The 18,022-nt window shown below is 40.3% G+C and overlaps 1 protein-coding gene across 2 annotated transcripts in view; it reads right to left on the bottom strand.

Annotated features, from left to right (window-relative positions):
- Window positions 1-234: 234 nt before the first annotated feature.
- RAB3GAP1 (RAB3 GTPase activating protein catalytic subunit 1) overlaps window positions 235-18,022 on the bottom strand; it is a 42,453-nt gene continuing 24,665 nt past the window's right edge. The window contains exons 17-24 of one of the 2 annotated variants that reach the window (XM_081341994.1): window positions 17,540-17,890; window positions 9,415-9,552; window positions 6,963-7,190; window positions 6,199-6,295; window positions 5,999-6,102; window positions 5,626-5,741; window positions 5,279-5,381; window positions 235-778 (exon numbers count right to left, since the gene is read on the bottom strand). In XM_081341994.1, the coding sequence (XP_081198120.1) occupies window positions 536-778; window positions 5,279-5,381; window positions 5,626-5,741; window positions 5,999-6,102; window positions 6,199-6,295; window positions 6,963-7,190; window positions 9,415-9,552; window positions 17,540-17,890 (1,380 nt within the window). In that variant the 3' untranslated portion in view covers window positions 235-535. Of the gene's footprint in view, window positions 779-5,278; window positions 5,382-5,625; window positions 5,742-5,998; window positions 6,103-6,198; window positions 6,296-6,962; window positions 7,191-9,414; window positions 9,553-17,539; window positions 17,891-18,022 lie in introns of those variants that run through there. The other variant, XR_014028285.1, reaches the window with a different exon arrangement.

The raw sequence follows: 18,022 nt of genomic DNA, 5'->3' as shown, positions 1-18,022 counted from the left end.
TCCAATGCAAGTAGAGGGGTGTGACTGCTATATTAACTACCAATAATTTTCCTGACCATATTGTAACATATAAAACAAAATGATTTTAATAAGTACATTGCCATCCAGGCCACAATGAAGTGAATTTTATTATATATAATATCTATATTTGCATAGCTGTAAATAATTTAAATCCATTGATTTATTAGGTTTCTAATCTACTCACTTTACATGAGCATAAAACAAGGCTGCGAAGCAGTTTTGCATAATTTAATTTACACTTAATAATACACAGTTCTGTGATATTTTCATTATCATTGTAAAGCAATTTTTTTAAAAGAGGAATTGATCGCTAAGTAAAGATGAGTAATCCCCCAACATCTATCAACAGACAAGGGGCTTTCATGGAAAAGATTAAAATCCCATAAATATTATCTACGTGAACTGTTTCACGTCGGCATTATTCTTGAATATTATCTTCATTTCCAGGAGACTGGATAAACATCTCTTTAATGTACTTGCTTGGGTGACAATGTTGCTAGAGTGGATGTTAAAATCAGAAGAATGTTGTGTCGGATGAGAAGGCACCCGCAAGTCGGAAATCATCTTTTGTAAGGACACTGTACATCCGCTGAGGCAAAGGCTTAGAGTAAGGAGCAGGCCGTGGAACAGTTGTACGTAAAATAACCTCACGTCCTGCAGGGGGTGGAAAATCTGAACTCATTCCAGAATTCAAACGTTTTTCATCCATGGAGCCTGATCTTTTTAGTTCTTCCTCATAGGGCATCACTGTGGCAACCTAAAAAAAAGAGAAGCCTCAGCACTGAGACATTTTACTGGATTCACATTTGTTTTTGAGATATGATAGCATAAAAACATAAGTCAATAGATACTAAGTGTGACAAAGCACAACATTCACTGGGATATAAGCTTAAGGAAAAAGCATTTATTCTAGAGTTTCTGCTTACAAAATTGACTAGTGCTGATACAAACACGTAAAATATATGTTCTGCACCCACAAGAATATCTCCCTGAAATGCCAAAAGGAGGCTTTAAACGATGTCACGCTGATTTGTCCAACAAAGAAAGCAATTTATGTTATGAAACAACAGGCAATTGAACGCTGTGATTCAATCAAATGATAAAACTGGACTGAAATTATTTTGCTCTGACTTTCTGAATGGTGGTATCTATAACTAGAGAAACCTACTTTAATTAGACCTGGTATCAGGATGTCATCCATTAATCGGACATTTTTATCTATTCTAACTTAAGCTGATCCTATCACACCTAAATGAAATTTTAAACTGATTTGAAATACTGTGCTTCAACAGAGTTTCTACTCAACCATCAAACTATAACTTCTGCTTGGTTCAAATTAGCTGACCAGCTACTTCACACATCTGTACTGTACCACTGTGAAAATGAAGATTTTTCCCCCCTTCCAATATCAAGATGTAAGAATTGGGGGGGGGGGGGAGAGAAACTCCATAGAGAAAATAGCTGCAAAACAAATGGATAGTAGTTTACGATTACTTTCATCAAGCAAAATGGAGAACATGTCATTTTATACAATGTATATTTTAATGCTATCAGAATTTGGTGCTTGAAATGCAAACATGATGAGTAAGATACAGCTATATTACGCAGAAAAAGTTGAAAGTTATAAAAATCTAGAAACCCATTTTATGCATCCATTTTCAACAGTTTCCTTCATTCTCTAGTGATATCAATGCTCAGTTAATAAAAAAAAATGTCAATGCTTTAAGTTGTGCAAATAAGCAGTAGTTGAGCCATATGCTATGCTGCTGCAGCCTTCATACCCATGCACCTACATGAAGTTAGGCCGATGACTAGAAACGGGGAAAAAAAATCTAGTTACCTCCTCAGATGATTCAGTCAGCTGGGTAAGAAAGAGAATCAATGGTGAAAGGCAAGTCAGAGATGACTCACATAGGGTTAAAGAGAGGTTTCAGAACAGGGGCAGCAGCCTTACAATTGGATTTGTTGCTATCTATACAAACGGATAAACACTTGGAACACAAAATAGATCTAAAAGAAACTGATAATAGGACCAGCACAAAGTAAACAATCAATTGCATCACTATAGTCCAGGGGTAGGCAGCCTTGGCTCTTTTATGACTCATGGACTTCAACTCCCAGAATTCCTGAGTCAGCATAGCTGACTCAGGAATTCTGGGAGTTGAAGTCCATGAGTCATAAAAGAGCCAAGGCTGCCTACCCCTGCTATAGTCAAGTCCATGAGGTTTTGCTGTGAAGCTGTTATAAACCATGTCTATCCTAATTCAGTAATTGATGGAGGCAGGACCTTTTGACCTCTGTAGCCACACACATTTACTGTTAGGATTTCTAAAGGGAATTCCTATAAACATGCATTCTACTTCCATAAATCAAATCACAAGACAAGTAAACAACCCCTGCCAGGGGTAGGCGACCTTGGCTCTTTTATGACTTGTGGACTTCAATACCCAGAATTCCTGAACCAGCCATGCTGACTCAGGAATTCTGGGCGTTGAAGTCCACAAGTCAAAAGAAGAGCTAAGGTCGCCTGCCCCTGACCTATGCCAATGTATCTTTTGTGCATTAAAGTACATGCAGGAGATCGTGTCAATGTTTTTGTATTAATCCAATGTGTATAATATTATTTATTTATTTATTTATTTTATTATATTTTTATACCGCCCTTCTCCCGAAGGACTCAGGGCGGTGTACAGGGCAATAAATATAAAACGAAATACAAAAGTTAAAAAACAATTAAATATTATGCCCGAATATAAAACAATAATTAAAAGACTTATTAAAACCCCAACCCTAACCCATCAGACCAGGTCAGATTGCTCGAATAAATAGGTTTTTAGATCTTAAGTTGGCCCTCAACTTACAATAGCAATGGCTGTCTCTATGCTGTCTCTGTGTGAAACAATCGTAAAGTGAAATTAGCAATAGCAATTCCACAGTTACTAGGTGAGGCAACTTCCTTCTGGCTTCCCACAACTAAAATAAATGGGGTGGAATCCAGCAGGAAGCTGCAAGTCCCAGACCGGCAGTCAGGTAAACAGCTGCTGCAGAGTGAGGGAGGAAGCAAAGAAAAGCACGAGGTGCAAGGGATTGTGAAAGGTGCGTGGGAAGGATAAAGTGTGTGCAAGAGGCGGGGGGGAGGATGCGTGGAGTTGTACAAAATGCAGCATGGGTTAGGGAGGGTCTGCAAGGGTGTGACACGGGTTGGGAGGGGGTTATGCAGGAGGCATGGCAAGTGTTTGAGGGAATTGTGCAAGAGGCACAGAAGATTTGGGGAGGTGCAGCACAGGCCAGGTAAATCAAGGTGAGGGACGGGGAGGATGTATGCCAGGCACAGGAGGAGTGAGGAAGAGGAGCAGTTCAGTAATTTCAAATAGTTACTGACTGACTAGTCATAGGTTTCACAGGTTCTCAATCTACGACTATTCAATAAACTGTTTGAAATATGATGGAGTTAAAATGAATGGTGGTGATTATAAGTGGTCTTTGACGTTCCAGCAGTCCCTTCTGCACAGTTCATAATCTGTACCCACACACATCCTGACTCCCACTGCACTGTTTGACCCAATAACCCTATTGCAGAAATGCCTGTGTAGATTATAAGAAGCTTGTTTTTAAAACTAAAGGTAAAGGTAAAGGTTCCCCCGCACATGCGTGCTAGTCGTTTCCAACTCTAGGGGCTGGTGCTCATCTCTGTTTCAAAGCCGAAGAGCCAGCGCTTGTCTGAGGACGTCTCCGTGGTCATGTGGCCGGCATGACTAGACGCCAAAGGTGCACGGAACGCTGTTACCTTCCCACCGTAGTGGTCCCTATTTTTCTACTTGCATTTTTACGTGCTTTCGAACTGCTAGGTTGGCAGAAGCTGGGACGAGTAACAGGCGCTCACTCTGTTACGCGGCACTCGGGTTTCGACCAGCCAAACTGCCGACCTTCTGATCGACAAGCTCAGCGTCCTAACCCACTGAGCCACCGCTAGCAATATATTAATAATTGAAAGAGGGTGCCATGCTAGAATGGGTCACAGTGGCTCTCTATGATGCATCAATTTCTGTTCTAGCAAGTAAACCCAACGTCACAAACACAGGCTGCAAAGTCCCTCAGAAAAGATTAAAATCTGTTTCAGATAAATACAGATGAATAGAGAAGGAACTATTAGCATTGGATGCAGTATCTGGATAGCCTCATAAAAATTCCTTTTGGGAGGAACCAAAAGACTTTGGACAAAGAGAAGCAAAGAATCCTGAACATGCTCTATTTATTGGTAATATCTAAACCAAAATAAGCCACTAACTTGCAACAGTTAGTCTAGGAATGAGGAGAACCAAGTTGGTATCCCTGCCTATTCATGAATCTTATGACTGGGCTAGTCACGCTCTCAGATCCACCCAATTCAAAAGGTTGGGGAGAATTATACCTGTTGCCCTGAATTCCAAGTCAGAGAGAAAATACAACGCCATCAGAGTACAATTGAAGCCGGTACTGATTAGAGGAGGGCGTGGAAATGCAGCATAAGGTGACTTTTTTCCTGCACCAAACAGCAGTATTTTTTGCTTTAAACTTCTGGTTGTGCACCAGTTATAGTCTACTCATATGGCTCCTTGCATCCAAGCCTCAGCTTGACTATTTTAAATCATTCTGTTAAGATTTCTTCCATCTGTCATGCTTTCTAAGTCTTCACTTCCCCTCATACTTTTTCCATTTTTTTAGGAACTTGGTAGCTCTTTAATTCTGTCCCTATGCCTGGTGCCATTACCTAATCCATCAAGTTGTTCCAGTCCTGTTCCTAAATCAATACCACACAGTGAGATGAATACAGGTACATTTTATAGGCTACTACCATCGTATAGTATGATTAAATATTAGGCTTGAAAATCATTCACTACTATTGCCAAAGGCAAACTTGATCTAAAACAGTACCACGAGTATCACATCTTTTGAATTAATGCCATATCACATTAAAATACAGCAATCTGTTGGGAGTTTTGTAAACATTTCATAAAACTACTTCCTGAAAAGAACAGGTTCTACCATTTTCTTATTTAGTTGGAGTTTTAACACAGAATTATATTTAGTTTTTAAACATTCATGCAATTTGGTTATTTTAGTTAGGACAGACTACTATCACAGCTATTTCTCCGGAAAATACACCCATTAGTGTATTATGCAAAAGCAAATTTTCAAAACCTGGCATTCAAGTATTATAAAGAAAAAGAACAATTGTTTTAGAAGTATATTAGAGAAACTTAGCAGTTCATCTTACCCTTTGTGCATTCACAAAAAGTTTGTGAATTATAATACCAGCAGGCCCTCTTCCGGCACCAACGACTGATACTTCTGGTTGTTCCAGAAAGGAATGTACAAATCTGACAGCATAGGAAAAGTGGGAGGGAATATATCAGCAAAAGAAAAATCATTTTTACACAGACTGTTTTAAAAACACTGGAACACTGAAAGTCCTCAACTGACATTCACATTCAACGAAACATTTTCAATTGATAATTCTGAACAAATGATTCAGGTTGCTTTATCTAGGACTGAAAACCTTGTAATTAATTCCCCCCTTTAAGGGAACTTTAATCATTCAAGTTTATCAAACAAGCCACTTACTTTTCTAGATCTTTGCGTTCTTCTTCTTTACTACATTTTTCTACTCCAAATTTTGCTTTTAGAGACCTTGCCCGAGCAATAATGGCTTCCACATTCATAATTTGACCAATGATTTCCTGGGAAAAGACAAAAAAACAAAAACCCAATTTTCCCTACTTGTCATAAGTCACATATTTCAAAGCTTTGCTCAAACTTTTATCAGAGCTGGGTTCAGTAGAATTTCCCAGGATTGCTCATCCCCTTCTCTCACATAGTTAAGACAATCGTATATAACCTCTTTTTCCCCCCTTGTGATTATCATAAAATATTTATTTAAAAGCTACATTTTTAAAATGTTTTTCTTGGACGTTATTAGGAAAATAAAATTCCTTACTTCTAATTTTTTGTCTTCTGGATTTGGGAACCGGAGAATTTTACTGGAATGGCTGATTATCTGCTTAATTATCTTCTTTACTAACCCAATCTCTTCCAGAGATTCTGTTGGGGAGGGGAAAAGCCCATGAAGTACATTGTAGTAAAAGCAGCCTATTTTTACTTGAAACATACAACCTTGCTTGATAAAAGGTTATTTACCTTCTTCTTTTACCTTGAGTACGGCTGCGTGGATGACACAAGAAAGAAGATGCCTTGCAAGATCAGCTGGTTTCTGAATGGCTAAATAGTGCAAGACCTGAAGGTACAGTAAGCCAATTAGAGTGCCATAATCTTGCTGCAAAATTGGCAACCTATCTTTCAAGGCTTCAACACTGAAGGTTGCTCATGTCCTTTCTTAAGCACTCAGTCCAAAAGCATCTTTCTCAAGTCTCTGAAGGGAGGGCCCACTCTCTGAACGTGCTTCTAAATTTATCAAGTTTATCTATTTTATAACTGAAAGGAACAATTTCAGTATAGCATGCTAGGTAGCAAAAAAAAAGGTGATGAAAGACAGAGACAAAAGCCAAGAAAGTAAAATTCACTGTACTTATTGCTTAAAAGGAAAACGGGCTTAAGTTCAAAAGTAACTGAAAGTCACTCCGTTGCTTCATGTTCTTGTGAATAATTTGTTTACATGTTTCCACATTCAAAGTGGTTGCCAATTTTGACGATTATATCTCCAAATGTAACGTGCATTATCCGGTCTTACTTTAAAAGTGACCTGCCTAGTTGGTTACCGTTGTGAGCAACACTACAGAAATTCCATACAAATACAGTACAACAAAAATAAGCTAAGCTAATAAATGAAAGTGCCTCTAATGGACTTTTCCCAGTCTATACTAGGATGGGCACCATGGAAGCTTTCAGATCTTCTAGAATTAAAATGGAAATGTCTCGGGAACTCCCCTAAGCATCTTTTTTACCTTCTCTGCCTCACGGGTGTCATCAAAAAGGCGCCTCTGCCTCCTTGCTGGAACAGATTTTGCTGTTTCCCATGCTTCAACCCACATATTACTTGGAATCTTCATTCGGGCGCTCAGCTCACCCTTGATTACTACACCCCCCTTTTCATCCACAGTTTCCTCTTCAATGTAATCCCGGGGCGAATACCATCTCACAAAATCTTCCAGACAACAACCAGGGTTGGCAGCCTAAGAGGAACAAAGGGGGGGAGGAGAGAACATGCTTATTTCTATGTAGGCCATGGTTATCCAAACGTGAATGAAGACAAATTGTCCTGGGCCGCATATAAGATACATAATAAAGTTAATGTACATAAATATCAAACTTCCTTTATTTTTAATCATCTTGTTCATACTAATCATATTAGTAGCTGTCCAGAGCTGCAAGTTGGTCACACCTGATATGGATCTGCCAGACAATTCTTTTTTTGAAAAATAAGAGCACTTTCATCTTTTTAAAACCTGAGCGCACAACATTCAAAATGAAAGCCTACCTTCCTAACATTGTAATTTTCAACTTGTCTTAACATGATCCTAGATGTGACTATTGCTTATAAATTTGCAAATGGTTATATGACACATAGGGACGCGGTGGCTCAGTGGGTTAGGACGCTGAGCTTGTCGATCAGAAGGTCGGCAGTTTGGCGGGTCGAATCCCGAGTGCCGCGTAGCAGAGTGAGCGCCTGTTACTCGTCCCAGCTTCTGCCAACCTAGCAGTTCGAAAGCACGTAAAAATGCAAGTAGAAAAATAGGGACCATTACGGTGGGAAGGTAACAGTGTTCCGTGTGCCTTTGGCGTCCAGTCATGCTGGCCACATGACCACGGAGACGTCCTCGGACAAGCGCTGGCTCTTTGGCTTTGAAACGGAGATGAGCACCGGCCCCTAGAGTCGGAAACGACTAGCACGCATGTGCGGGGGAACCTTTACCTTTACCTTTTATATGACACATACAAATCAGATCTGGGTTAAGATTTTTTTTTCCCCAATGAGCCCAACTTTTCAATACAAAGACGATTCTGATCACTGGTAAAGTATTTAAAAGTAAGGTTATTTCAGAAACTGGGAGTTCTTTAAAAGCTCAACTATTTTCTATACCGTGGGATGTACAGATAGCAAAATGTCTTCAAAGAAAAAACAAGAAAATCCAGTTGCCTCCCGAAAAAGCACCTTAGGTTGTATCATGGGAGGACAACCTGTAGCCTTACAGATGTTGATGAACTGCCAATTCCCCGATTCCTTCACCACTGATTTGGTAGGCTGGAACTGAGGGAACATTCCAATTCATTTCAAACTGGAAGGACACCATGGATGTCATGGATATAAATACAAAAACGTTTTATCACCATTTTGTTCTTTAAAATAAATCAAGAGGGTCCGGTTGCCCCCAAATTGGATCTACATGGTTGTAACATGGGAGTCTAGGGTAGGATCCAGCTTCTACTTCTGTATATTTTTGAAACAAAACGAGGGATTGTTGATTGCAATTGTATGTATTTTATGATCTAGTTTCTCAAGTGTTTCTAATTTTCTATACTGTGCCAAAGAATGTAGACTACAAGTAAGTATTAAAATATATTAGACAGCTGTTGTAAGATTTAACATCGATACTGGGCATTTAGCTTCTGCTTCCTTCAAGTTCAATTAAACTATACTTAACTCACAGAAAAGACAGCCAACCAATCCGTAAACATATTTTTTGATCCAAATAAGCATAATTTGGATGAGTAAGCTTATCAAAAAAAGGGTGAGGGGGAGAATGTTGACTAATATTAATACAGACAACTGGCAACGAATACACTTTCCTGAACAAAAAAGCCAAGTAACAAACATGCTAGAAAACCTACATTTCTCTGTAAACATTTCTCATTTACAGCATGCCGATGGCAATGGAACAAAGACTAATGAGTAAAATGGAAAAAAAAATGATAGAAAAGAGGAAATATCCTGCTAGGTATGTTGCACGAGATGTTTATGTAACTGCACAGGTAGTCCTCAACTTATAAGCCTTCAACCACTGTTTAAAGTTACAATGGCACTACAAAAAGTGAGTTATGACCGTTTTTTCACGCTGATGACTGCTGCAGCATCCCCATGGTCACCTGATCAAGATTTGGATACTTGGCAAACGCATCATATTTACAAAGGTTGCAGTGTCCTGGAGGAACGTAATCACCTTTTGTGACCTTCTGAGAAGCAGTCAATGGGGAAGCCAGATTCACTTAACAACCATGTTACTAATCTAACCACTGCGGTGATTCACTTAACAACTGCGGCAAAGAAAGATGGTAAAATGGGGCAAAACTCACTTGATAACTGTCTTGCCTAGCAACAGAAGTGTCAGTCTCAATTGTGGTCATAAATTGAGGACTACCTGTATTGATTTCGTGACGACCCTGGCAATCTGTACCTACTTTGAAAGATTCCATATCTGAGAGCAAGCAAGCACTTTGCATGCGAGCTCGAAGATGAGCTCCTTCTGCTGATGTTCCCAGCTTGGCCAGTACTTCAGACTGCTCTTCTAACAGATCTTCTGTCATAGGAGCTGGTTCCTGAACGGGGAGAGAGAGAAAGAAACTCGTTACACTCATTAGCTCATTAGGGGGGAAAAAGCAATGAACAAAAAGAACTGAATGTGGCTTCCACCTGCTTAGAACCTGTTATTCAACCTCTTTATTCCAAAGCCAGGTCAGTCCGTCCAAAACCAGATACTTTCTGAATGCAGATACAATTCGGTCATTGAACAGACTGCTGGTTTTTGCATAACAGGAAATAGGAGAAGACAAAGGAAGGTGAGAGATCAGCTTGGATTAAGACAGCTTTGTGACTTCGAGGAAAGGCAAGAATTGCACGTAGTGCTAGGCCGAGAGGGAGGGAAAAAGCATTAACTGGTTATCCTATGGCTAGCTTCTAAAGAAATAAAAAAAAAACTAGCTTCCATTGTTGTACATTCCACAAATGTGATAGCTTGAGATTTTTATATATAGATGAAACGCCCATACAGGTGTTCCTCAACTTTCAACCATTTGTTTAGTGACCATTCAAAGTTACAATGGCGCTGGGGGAAAAAAAGGATTTATGACCAGTTTTCACACTTATGACCATGGGCAACATCCCCTGGTCACATGATCAAAAATTGGGCAACTGGCATGCAGTTATGACGGCTGCAATGTCACGGGCTCATGTGATCCCCATTGGTAATCTTCTCAACTCGCTTCAGACAAGCAAAGTCAATGAGGGAAGCCAGATTTGTTTAATGACCTATTCACTTAACAACTGCAGTGATTCACTTAACTACTCTAGCAAAATGAAGCAAAACTCACGTTAGCAACTGTCTTGCTTAGCGGCAGAAATTTTGGACTCAACTGTGGTTGTTAAGTTGAGCTATATAACTTTGCTGTTGACATTGTCTTGCTTTGTGTTTCCCTTTCCTTTAAAAACTTTGTTTAAAGGAAAAAGCACTGTAATACAGTTGCTGCAACTGTAACTGTACAGCTCATCTCCCATGCTGAGTCTGAATGGTAAACATATTGAACAGAATTTTTAAAAACCAAGAGAAAATTACATCTGTGAGAAAATCAATTATTTTAATATTGTTTGTGTCTAACAAATCCTTGGAGCCCCTTTTTTTCTTCCTCTGAAATGGAACTGAACTAGGAGATACCAGAGAAGCAGAAATATTTGTACAGATAGTCCTCGACTTATGACCACAATGGAGTTCAAAATGTCTGTTGCCGAGTCAGACAGTAAAAGTGAATTTTGCCCCATTTTACAACCTTTCTTGCCACAGTTGCTAAGTGAATCGCTGCAGCTGTGAAGTTATTAACACAGTTGTTAAGTGAATCTGGCTTCCCCGTGGACTTTTATTTGTGTGAGGGACACAAAAGGTGATCACGTGACCCTGAGACACTGCAACTGTCATAAATATGGCCAAGTGTCGAACTTCCGGTGGCGGCGCAGCGCCGAAGATAGCCGTTTCGGGCTGTCCGCTTCACAGCTGAGTTTTTCCACCTAAAACAGCGCCGATCAGCTGTTTAGGGGGATTTGAAGCCCCCTCCTCGGGAGAAGAGGAGGGGGTGAGGCCCCAGGTAGGGGTTGAGTTCTCCGGGGCCGCCTGAGCTGAAAGCTTGGGCGGCTGAAGGATTGAACTCCCCCGTAGCCTGGGTTGCTCCCAGCTGCTTAGCGTCTCTGCTCCGGGATTTTTGGAGCGGAGCCAGGCGTTTGCGACCACCCCTGCCAGAAGGAAAGACTTTGGAGTAAAAGGAGCAGGCAGAGCGGTACAGGAGGTTAAGGTGAAGAGGACTTTTATTCTTACTCTCTAGCTTAATGGACTTTATAAACTTAAAGTGAAAGTGCGCAACAAGTGAAAGTGAAGAAAGATGGTGGCTAAATCTTCCTCTAAAGTTCTTCGGAGTGCGGGAACTTCCCCGGTGCAACAGACATCGTTGCAAGCTCTGCTTCCTCCTGCACCTCCTGTGGCATTGACGCTTAAGGACTTACAAGATGCCTTTGCAAAGCAATCCCTGGTAATGTCAGAAATGCTGTATGATAAGATGGTAAAGTTGGAGGAGAAACTGGAGAAATTGGAGGAGAGGATGGAAGAGAAGTTTAACGAGAAGTTTAGTGCAATGAGGGTAGACATCTTGTCTACAGTGGAAAGCGTGGCTGAATGTGTGCAATGTTTGGAAGAAAAAATGGAGGATCTTAGTCAAAAGAACACTATATTAGAAGTAAAGGTACTGGAGAATGAAAATTTAAGGGATAAAATGGACGGAGAATTGAGTCTTGTCCAGTATCATCAGATGCAATATGCTATTAGAATCAGGGGCTTAAAAGAGAATCCTAAAGAAGACCTAAAGCAGCTGATTTCTGAGGCTTTGGAAGCAGTATTGGGCCAGCCAGCATCTGAAATAGAGGGATGTATGGATAAAGTTTTTCGTGTAAATTCATGGATTGCAAGGCAGAGGAAGTTACCTAGAGATGTGGTGGTCTATTTTACAAAGAGAGCAACTAGAGATGAAGTTATTCAAGCTGCTTATGATACTAAAGTTGTGGTTGCTGAGCAAGAAGTGCTGGTTCTAAAAGAAATTCCTCCAAAGATTTTAAGGAGAAGGAAGGATTTTGCATTTCTCGTACAGGAACTTAAGCAACGTGATATTAAGTTTAGATGGGAGATTCCAGTTGGATTGGTGGTGATGCACGAAGGTAAAAGATATCGTCTGATTACTGTGACTCAGGCGCGTGATTTCTACAATAATGTTTTAAAAGCAACCCTCTATCACTCCTGGAAGCTGTAAAGGGATCTGGAGAGGGAAAACCTCAAGAGGCTGAAGGTGGACAGACAGAGGAGAATGGTGCTGGAGGGGATCAAATTACAGCTTCATCGGCTGCTGCTGGAGAGCAGAGGTTGACACGCGCCGCTGTAAAACGAGCAAGACAAGTACAAGAGCAAGACCAGCAGAAGTTTATGGAACTCTCAAAGCGTACTTATAGTGAAGCTGTGGGAGGAGCGCGGCCCAAAGAAAATATAGGGGCTATTAAAGATGTGCTCCAAAAGCTTCGGGATGCCACGCATGGTGACTAAATTTCTAACCTGGAATGTTAATGGATTAAACTCACCACAGAAGAGAAAGAAAGTTTTTCAATATTTAAAACAATTTAAGATTGATGTTATATGTTTGCAAGAGACGCATATTAGGGTTATGGACCAAAAGTATTTATCGAACTCAAGGTTGGGCACGCAATTTGTTGCTTCTGCGTTGAATAAGAAAAATGGAGTGGTTGTCTACGTTAAAAGTACTCTAACAGCGGAATTAATTGAAGCAGATAAGCAAGGAAGATATGTTATGATAGATTTGTTGTTAGAAGGTAAAAAAACGCTCTAAGTTGGACTGTATGCTCCTAATCAACAACAAGCTGATTTTTTTAGTTCACTCCATACAAAGCTTACTCAATTGGATTACAAATCGTTTATTTTTATGGGGGACTGGAATGGTGTTTTGGATGTACAGATGGACAAGGCTGGTTCTTTTAAGCATGTTCCGAGTCATGCCAGATTGCCTAAATCTTTTTTTGAAATGAAGGACGACTTGGAATTGCGAGATATTTGGCGTGACATACACCTACATGAAAAGGATTATACTTTTTTTTCTGACAGACATCAATCTTTTTCTAGGATTGATTTTATTTTGCTGACTAATGATTTTTTTTCTAGGATTAAGAAGGTAAAGATTTGTGCAAGAATTATTTCGGATCATAGTCCAGTTTGGTTAGAGATCAATAAGGACAATAGGGATAGGCGCTCGTGGCGCGTAAATGAGAATTTGTTTAGAAATCAGAGAAATGTGGAAGAATGTAAACAGCGGATGAAGGATTTTTTTGAAATTAATATGAATAAGGATACTTCTATGGACATGGTTTGGGATGCTAGCAAGGCCTACATGAGAGGGGTGTTGATATATATGAATAATAAATACAGACGTACTTTGGAAGCCAGAAGGAAAGAATTGGAGAATGAAATTAGGGAAAAAGAAAAGGTCTTAATTTTGAACCCATCGGATGTGAAGACTAAGGAGGTTATTAAGCTGTTAAGAGGACAATTTGATAAATTGATGGCTGATCAAGTGGCAACCAACTTGCGGTTTGCTAGGCATAATACTTTTTGCAATGCTAATAAGCCAGGTAGATGGCTAGCGTATAGACTAAGGAAAAAGCAAAGGGCTTCTAATATAGATAAAATTGAACATAAGGGAAAGGTTGTGTTTCAACAGGATCTTATTAAGGAAGCCTTTGTGGATTTTTATTCTAAATTATATGCTAAGGAGAAGATTAATGAAAAAGACATTGATGTATATTTGGAGAATGCTAGCATCCCGGTTCTTACGCAAGCACAAAAAGAGGAGATTAACCAGTTGATAACAGAAGAAGAAATTCTCATAGCAATTAAGGAATTGAAGTTGGATAAAGCGCCAGGTACGGATGGTTTGACTGCGGTTTACTATAAAAATTTACAAATGGAGTTGATAAAGCCGATAAAGGAATTGTTTCAGACAATTCAGAGAGGGGGAAAGGTGCCTCCGTCTTGGAGAACTGCTTTTATCTTTTTGATTCCGAAGGAAGATCAAGATGCTACTCAAGTAAAAAACTATAGACCGATATCACTTTTAAATACAGATTACAAGATATTTGCTAAGGTGTTGGCTAACAGATTGATGAGGGTTCTACAACAGGTGATTCATGGGGATCAAACTGGGTTTATTAGTGGTAGGCAAATGAAAAATAATGTGAGGCATATAGTTGATGTGATAGAGTTTTTGGAGAGGAACAACCAGATCCCTGCGGCGCTAATTTTTCTAGATGCTGAAAAAGCTTTTGATCAATTGAATTGGCAATTTTTGTTGAAAGTTCTAGATAAAATGAATTTTGGGGATAAATTTTTGCAATCAATTAGGGCATTATATCAAAAACAAACTGCCCGAATAATAGTTAACAATAGTTTGACTGAAGCATGTAATATTGAGAAGGGCACAAGGCAAAGGTGTCCGTTATCGCCTTTATTATTTGTGTTAACATTGGAGATATTATTGGTAAAAATACGGAATTCGGAAAGAATTAAGGGTATACAAATTAGAGATCAGGATTATAGATTGAGAGCGTTCGCAGATGATCTGGTTGTTACGGTGACCCAGCCGGAGAACTCTGTTGTGGACCTGATGGAGATAATAACGCAATATGGGAAGGTTTCTGGATTTAAAGTTAATGCACAAAAAACTAAAATTCTGGCCAAAAATATGACGGTATCGCAAAAGGCTCTTTTAGAAGGATTAACTGGATTTGAGATTGCTAAAAGGGTCAAATATTCGGGGGTGTTTTTGTCACCCTCTAATACAAAGTTATATAAAAATAACTATGAAAAATTATGGGGAAAAATTCAAAAAGAAATGGAGAGTTGGGAAAAATTGCAATTGTCTTTGCTGGGAAGAATCGCAGCAGTGAAAATGAATGTCCTGCCTAAATTTCTATTCTTATTTCAAATGATACCGGTTCTTAAAAAAGATTCTAATTTGGAAGAATGGCAACGGGGTATCAATAAATTTGTTTGGGCAGGGAAAAGGCCACGAGTTAAACTTAAGATTATGCAAGATACTCGTGAAAGAGGTGGACTCAAAATGCCTAATATTAAATTATATTATGAAGCTGCTGCGTTATCAGGAATAAGTGATTGGATTAATTTGACACAAGAGAAATTATTAAATCTTGAGGGCCACGACTTGTTATTTGGCTGGCATGCATATTTGTTGTATGATAAGAAGGTAGATAATGTATTTAAAGTGCATATTCTAAGACAGGCATTGTTGAGAGTTTGGAAGAAGTACAGACATAAGTTAGACTGCAAGATGCCATTGTGGGCAATTCCAAAACACGCAATAGAAAACATTAAACGTTGGTTTCAAGCATGATGTGACTACGTATAAGGAGATTTTAAGCTTGGAAAGAAGTGTCTGGTGTTTAAAATCGTATAACCTCTTGCGAGATGAGAAGATTGTTCAAACTTGGTTTCAATATACTCAGCTACGGGCCAGGTGGAAAGAAGATCAGAAAACTGGTTTTGCAATGACTGACGAAAATTTGATAAAGCAAATTAGAAATCAGGGTCCAGCACATATCAAACGAATATATCTTGCATTGATAGAAATTGACTCAGAAACAGAACTGGTTAAAGATTGTATGATAAAATGGGCCCAGAACATCCAAGAAGTTATTACAATGGACACGTGGGAAAAGATCTGGGTGAGGAACGTAAAATTTACACAAGCTCAAAACTTAAGAGAGAACTTTTATAAAATGTTTTATAGATGGCATTTAGATCCTAAAAAGCTTGCAAGTACCGTATATACTTGAGTATAAGCCGACTCGAGTATAAGCCGAGACCCCCAATTTCACCCCAAAAAAACTGGAAAAAGTTATTGACTCGAGTATAAGCCGATCCGCCGTTCTGCAAGCCTCCGCCGCTGGCGGAGGCTGGATCCGCGCTCTGCAAGCCTCTGCCGCCAGCAGAGGCTCGATCCGCCATTTTGCAAGCCTGAATACACAGGAATACCCTGTGTGGCCGTGGCTCTCGGGGAAGCCCTGGCTGTCCGCTTCCTCGCTCCACGCTGCCATTCGGGGCCCGCGCGTTCCCCGGGCAAATCGCGGCGCCCAGCAGGCGAGGAAACACGCCCGCTCCAGTCGCCCCCCCTTCCCTCAGGAGACGCGAAGCAAGTGACCGCCCGGAGCTTACCGAGGACTTGCGCGCGGCCGAGGCTTCGGTGCTTCCAGGATCGCGCGCACCTCTCCCAAGCCGCCGCCGTCCGGAGACCTGCCGAAGTTTGGGGAGGTTTGGGGAGGTGCGCGCGCGGAAAGAAGCAGGCAGGCAGGGCGCGGAGGTCCGGAGACCTGCCGACGTTTGGGGAGGTTTGGGGAGGTGCGTGCGCACCTCCCCAAACCTCCCCAAACTTCGGCAGGTCTCCGGACGGCAGTGGCTTGGGAGAGGTGCGCGCGATCCCGGAAGCACCAAAGCCTCGCGCACAAGTCCTTGGTAAGTTTTTTTGTTGACTGGAGTATAAGCCGAAGTGGAATTTTTCAGCCCAAAAAGTGGGCTGAAAAATTCGGCTTATACTCAAGTATATACGGTATGTATCCGAACTATCAGCCAAAATGCTGGAGGTGTGGTGGCGAAGATGCAACATATTTTCACATATGGTGGACTTGTAAAAAGGTCAAGGCTTTTTGGATAAAAATTTGGTGGAATATGCAGAAGATCTTCAAGCAAAAGAAAGTTTTGTCCGCAGTTCTTTTTGTTGGGTATAATTACAGATGCTACTGTTGTGGACACTAAGTTGATGTTAAATTTAATTACAGCAGCAAGACTTTTAATAGGTCAGTATTGGAAGAAGGAGGAACTGCCGACTATAGAAGAATGGACTTTAAAGGTTTCTGACCTGGCAGAAATGGCAAAGATTTCGGCTTATTTGAAAGATCATTCGCAAGAACGCTATATTATGGAGTGGAAAAAATGGATTGAATATATCCAGAAGAAATATGGGACTAAAAAGTTTCATTTAGCATTTGAATAAGTCTTCCTTTCTATTTTCTTTTTTTTTTCTATATGAAATATTAGTATGTTTGTAGTTATCTTATCTGAGCTAGAGAGTGATAGATTTAAGAATTTATTGTTGGTAGCATATGGATGTTTATGATTGTTCTTTGTTTTTATACCCTGTACTTAGCTCTGGGAAGTCGGGGGGGGGAAGGGGGGGAGGGGTAGGGAGGGATAGGTAGGGGAGGGGGAGGGGGGGATTGTTAAAGATAAAATGTATTTTAAAACTTTTCAATAAAAAAAAAATGGCCAAGTGTCCAAATTTTGATCATGGGGATGCTCCAACAGTCGTAAACGTGAAAAACGGTCATAAGTCACTTATTTCAGTGCTACTGTAACTTCGAAGTCACTAAATGAACTGTTGTTAAGTCGAGGACTACCTGTAAATGTTACCCACTCACCTGGGTTACCGGCACATAGAGAGGTTGTCCAGGATGAAGCAATTTCATATTGCCATACGGATGCAGACGGCCCTCTGGCTTCAATGCTAACGTCTCTTTACTGCTTTCCTTTGCAATTCCTTTCTTTCCGCCTTCTTGTCCATTTCCTTTAAGCTCCTCGGTGTCACTCAGGCATTCAAAAAACTCTTCTTCACTGTCACTCCAAGATTCCCAAGATTTCCCCACTTCTCCTTTTTCTTTATCGCTCTCTTTCGGAAAGTCTCGCTCCACCGTGTCTTTTTGTTTTTCCAAATTAATCATCTTTTTCCCCTCATCTCTTGCTTTCTTTCTTTCGATGCAACAATTTAACATCTGGAAAGCAATCAAACTTCCATCAAGCACACTGAAAATCTATCGTTTAACGTTAGCAATGAGCATTTTCACAACAGCCATGTTTTATTCACATATGTCAGGGAAGAGAATCCAGAAGGGAGCCTGAATTAA

This window comes from Vipera berus, assembly GCF_964194415.1.
Source record: "Vipera berus genome assembly, chromosome: 1".
Taxonomy (NCBI): Eukaryota; Metazoa; Chordata; class Lepidosauria; order Squamata; family Viperidae; genus Vipera; species Vipera berus.
The sequence above is the reverse complement of the archived record's forward strand: the minus strand, read 5'-3'. Positions and strand labels throughout refer to the sequence as shown.